We start from the raw sequence: 5,093 nt of genomic DNA, 5'->3' as shown, positions 1-5,093 counted from the left end.
TCTGTCAAGTGTACAAACCAACATTTCTCCTCATAAACATGCAAATATTAAAGTCTAACCGAAAACCACATCCATTTTACAAGAAAGTGCTTTATCTCAGTCTTCAAATAAATTAAAGAAATTCATGACACATATTAACATAAAGTTCTTACATGCATCCGTTTTACTTGACACTCAACTGTGAGTCTGTACGATTTAATGAAAATCCAGCAGCTCAACCAGTTGCTTTTTAAGTGTCCGGTCAAAAATTAGGCTGTGAAATAAATTACAGCATTAAACACAACTGATGTTACTCTGCTGAACATTTCATGAATTAAATTCAAATAATTTTCACTTTATATTCCCATCATCCAGTGATTGTCTTCCGTTTCCAGGCTTTGGCTCAGGCATGGCTGACTGGCAGCTGCGTCAATGAATGGGAGATGAACGGCTGCAACAAAAGCGGGTCAGGAGTTTGAACTGGAGGGGGGGAAATAAAATTAACCACAAAAAACATTTGTTAAAATCCATCATTTCCATTCGGATTACAGAAAGAAACTGCCGCTGCACACTTCCTGCTATAATTAGGAGTATGCTGTGTACTACAAGAGGCCTAACGACGCACGGCCGTGTTTCCTACCATCCATGTAAGACAGGGTCGTGAGGAAGGGTGAATCTGGGGAAATATAGGCCGTGTATTGCAAATCTTCCATCAAAGGTGGTGTCAGCTGATCAGGAGCAAGTGATGTCATCATAGCAGAGGAAGCAGGATTTGGGCCGACGTATTTCTTTTGACGAGCTCGACAGTTCTGAAACCAAACCTGGATGGATGGAAGGAGAAAGGATCCATCAGAGGTTTGATGCAATTCCTCACATTTAATGATGCTGCACTTCCCAAACATAAGAGTCGGTCACCCTGTGAGCCAACAGCTGAAGTGAAAACCTCAATTTCCACTGAAGTTTTCACTAGAGCAACTCCCCCCAGAGGCATCAACAGCTGCCCCACCTGAATGACCCTGCGGCTGAGACCGGTCCTCTCTGCCAGCGTCTGGAGAGTCTGAGCATCTGGGTTGTTATCTTTTGCAAACTGAGTTTGCATCACCTGCACATGTAGAGGTAACAGAGGGGACATATTTACATGGTTGAAAGGTCAATCAAAATTGAGCATATCATTAAATGAGTTTACTCGAGTTGAGGCCAGTCAGAGACCTGACACAATATGTTACATACCCCTGCCACTAGAGGGCAGGAGACATCCTTGACTGTCAGACAGAGCAACATTTCTCACCACCTGATCAATCTAAGCCACATTCAGTCAAGACTGAGCTCGTAAATAGAACCGAAGAAAAGTATAATGAACAAATGAATATCTGGAACAGGAAGGTGACATAAAGTTCTGCACCGTCAGTTATTAAAGCTTTCTAAATTGGTACTTCAGTAAGAATCCCAGCAGCATTATCAGATATTTTCTATGGACACCGTGTTGCTGAGCGTTTGTAAATGGCCTCTGCCCTCACATCGGCGTCCGCCCACGAGGATCGAGTTTAGTACCTGTAACTGGTCAACAGTGAAGCTGGTTCTGGCCCTCTTTGCAGGTCTGGCCATGGTGGTGGAGTCGTCTTTATCCGACACCTCTTCCCTCGGTGCCTCTTTAAAGCACAGGTGCGTTATGTAAATTCATGTTTTCAATTTTATCATTCACTGTGACAGAGCAGCAACAAAAAAGGTAAAGATTTACGGTCCCACTCCGGAGCAGAAGCCTGACCGTCAATGATTCATCCACTGAAATGAAGAGCATCACATGTGGCACCACAAGGTGAAATAATTGTGGTTCAAATTTGTTCAATATCTCGGTTGATTATTGACCGATGTTTATGGAATTTGACTGGGTGGCGGTCTCTATTTTACCACCAAATTCAATCTGGATCGGATCCAGAATGAGGTCAGGAAAACCTCATTATATTTTAACATTGAAACCCCATAAAAATACACAGCAACTCTGATTTACTTTGACTTTTCATGGTTGGTGTATAAAGATACCAAGAACAATGTAGAACATTTTGGTGCTGATCCAGATCACCATGTGGTGATTCCACCCATGCACTCACCATTTTCCTTAGTACGCTTGATGTTCTCCGTCATGATGTTATAGTGTGGCCGGCAGAAGACCCTGTTCTCCAGTAGCCCACATTCCTCACCAGTGGACAGCTGGCGCTTACAAGAAGTGCACGAGAAGCAGGCCAGATGGAAGGTGCTGCCTCGCGCCCGACGCACCCAGTCACTGGAGTGGATGTTACGGCCACAGCGAGCACAGCGGGTCCCATACCTCCTGTAGGAGGACGGGCAGGACCAGGACACTCTTATCTAATTCATGATAGTCTTGTTATATTAGACAACTTATTGTCTGACTTACCGGATGTAGTCAAGTTTACAATAAACCTGTTTGTCCTTGATGTAGCAGCTCACGTGTCGCCCCAGTGACGTCTTGCATACACTGCATGAGAGGCAGCGCACGTGCCAGCACAGGTCGTTCACCTGGAGCAGGGAGATTAAAGCTTGTTACAACATATGGAAAACAAGTGTCATTACTTCTGCCAATAAGTTGGTGGTTATGTGGTCATTCATGTTTATGCATCTTTTATGTAGTGCACTGAACGGCCAGTGGAAACAAGAAGAACCAATGAAAACTCATGTTCCGGATCGTAATCCCGATGGGAGATGAAATGATTGCTTCTGAAATGGAGTTCTACTTTTATTCATTGTCAACTTGTTTACATTTGTCCACCCTTTGAGTGAATTAATTATTAATTAATGTAATGTAAAACAAAGTAAGATAAAGCATAGAAACCTCCCTTAACATCAATCAATATATCAACACAGGCCTTTAATTTAGGACCATAGAGGCTCGAATCTATTGCGTAACTTTTGTGAAACAACTTTATTTGCGCAATTTCTTAGATTATGCGAGAATTATAGAATTATATTCAATAGTTATAGCGTGGGGTTCACAGGCTGAAACACACACTTAACATGGGGGGGGGGGCTAAATAATAGCTATGTTAGAATTCTCTTTTTTCCCCTCGGTTCAAGATTATAAAACGAATCAAGTTTACTTGAAATTTAACGAGTATAACCAACATTAATCAAGAGTTATTTAACTGCAGTTTATACTCGGAATTAAAAGGTTCTAAAAATAAAAAAGAGGTCATAATTAGAATTCGATATAAAATATCAAACTAACAAGCAACACTCGGATTTGGTGACGGTAACAGACTGATCAGTTTCCTGCTGTCCCTGTGGCAAATAATCGATTAGGACTCAACGTGACGTCATTGACATCCTGTCACGGTACCTTGAGCAGGTATCTGTCCACGATCTCCTGGCCGCAGGAGGCGCACAGGGGCTTCCCCTGCAGGGAGGCCGCGATGGACGAGGACGAGGACGAGAACAGGGAGGACGGAGAGGCGCTGTCCTCCTCGAAAATGTCCTCCGGCCCGGAGGAACCCTGTCGGAGACAGTCTGTCAATGAGAACGTCCAGTAATTAAAAAGTATGACGTAATAAAATAAAGAAGCCGTCTGGATAGCTTCATTCTTGTGCGTCACTTTCAGAGCCGTGCGCGAAGTGTCCACGCGTGTCCGAGCTGTGAAGGAAAATAGTAAACTCTTTATCAAACACCCACCATGTCTGCAAAAATGTCCCCCCGCACGCCAGCAGCCCCCGTCCCCCCTGGGTCCGACAGCCTGTCCGGCAGCTCCAAGTCCAAAGTGATAAACGACCTCGAACCGACGACCTCCCGTTCAAATTTCCATGACAACCGCAGCCTTTGCCTCGCGCGCTAATAAGGTGACATCAAAACGAAGCTTTCATCCGAACTGTGCGTCTGTGCGTAAAAAAAAAAAAAAAAGAAAAGAAACGTGAAAATGTTATTCTTTATCTGAGAAACAATTATGAAATCATCCTTGGGACGCAACCGGCCTCTGCCGCAGCTGAACCCGATTCTGATTGATTGCGTTCAGCGGCGCACGTGCGCGTGATAACGAGCCACCGGCCGGCGCAGGTGTGTCTCACTGATCCAGGTGTCCTGCATGCGCATTGCGCGCCTCCTCATTTCACCTCCATTTAGCTGCTCCCTTTACAAAATGGTGAGGAAGCACAAACAGCTCTAAATTGTAATTATTTCTGTGAAAGCGAAGTTGGTAGCGTAAATGAAAATATACAGAAATGAGGCTGAGCGCATATTTGTACGCAGAGCACATGAGGTCACGTGGACTACAAGTTATTTAGGAGACGGGGGAGACTGTCGTTTCTGTACAATGTTTAGATATGATGTTGTTGATATTCTTATGCATAATTAATATAAATGAATAATTATAAGACATCAATGATCACTCATTACGAGCAGAACATTTCTCAATCCAAACACTGTATTCTTTCGACAAAAGAAATCCTTTCATTTTGCTAAATAAAAAACATTTTAATTCTATTTTTTCTTGTTCAAGCCTTTAATTTAAATCCATTATTTTTGTATTAATAATGCACCATTTTCACATTGGATTGAGATGTTTCTTTAGTCAGTATATAAAATAAGTCAACGTCATTTGCATCAAACACTTTCTGCTCTTAGAACAGATGACTTTCAATCTAACCTCTTAAATAAAATAAATAATATAAATGCATTCCTAAATTGACTGAACAGTGTTTTACGCATCTTAATTTATTTAGCAGCGATTAAGATGTGGAATTAATTACCTGTAGTTAAAAGTTTACGTTTTCCCCAACTGTAAATGTTATTTTACAGAACAAATGAATGTTGTTATTAATGTTAGCATATACTCACCATGCTGGTAGAGACAGAGTTAAACATTTTCCTCCACTGCATCCCCGTTCAGCGATGCTTTTATCCACAGCAGTGCACTGGGAGCCTGCAATCAGCCCACCGACCCCCCCGGACAGCCTTCTGCTCCTCGCAAGTCTCCTTCACAACTTTGTTGTTGCCATTTTAAGCAGCAATGTGCACCGCCCACCTCGGACGGACCCTCCTGCAGCTAACATCTTTCTATTGAACTTCAGTCAGGATCATGGAGAAGTCATTCATGCTGCACCGACAGACAT

The 5,093-nt window shown here is 42.9% G+C and overlaps 1 protein-coding gene across 1 annotated transcript; it reads right to left on the bottom strand.

Moving 5' to 3' along the window:
* Positions 1-382: 382 nt before the first annotated feature.
* LOC137904522 (LIM/homeobox protein Lhx8-like) lies at positions 383-4,845 on the bottom strand. The gene is made up of 8 exons (XM_068748712.1): positions 4,819-4,845; positions 3,332-3,484; positions 2,393-2,514; positions 2,088-2,308; positions 1,531-1,628; positions 986-1,081; positions 620-800; positions 383-459 (listed from the first exon to the last, which is right to left on the bottom strand). Exons 1-8 carry the CDS (start codon positions 4,843-4,845, stop codon positions 383-385), a joined length of 975 nt encoding a protein of 324 aa, XP_068604813.1.
* Positions 4,846-5,093: the final 248 nt, after the last annotated feature.

This window comes from Brachionichthys hirsutus, chromosome 15 (genome assembly GCF_040956055.1).
Source record: "Brachionichthys hirsutus isolate HB-005 chromosome 15, CSIRO-AGI_Bhir_v1, whole genome shotgun sequence".
Lineage (NCBI taxonomy): Eukaryota > Metazoa > Chordata > Actinopteri > Lophiiformes > Brachionichthyidae > Brachionichthys > Brachionichthys hirsutus.
Note: the sequence above shows the minus strand (reverse complement) of the source record. Positions and strands in the feature narration are given on the sequence as shown.

Bases quoted from the DNA above. Each gene is read 5' to 3' on its own strand.
- LOC137904522 (XM_068748712.1), bottom strand. From the start codon at position 4,845: ATGTTTAACTCTGTCTCTACCAGCATG. The intron at 3,485-4,818 runs GTGAGTATATGC...TGTCTCCGACAG, and splicing joins ACTCTGTCTCTACCAGCATG to GGTTCCTCCGGGCCGGAGGA. The intron at 1,629-2,087 runs GTGAGTGCATGG...TGTGCTTTAAAG, and splicing joins CAAGCGTACTAAGGAAAATG to AGGCACCGAGGGAAGAGGTG.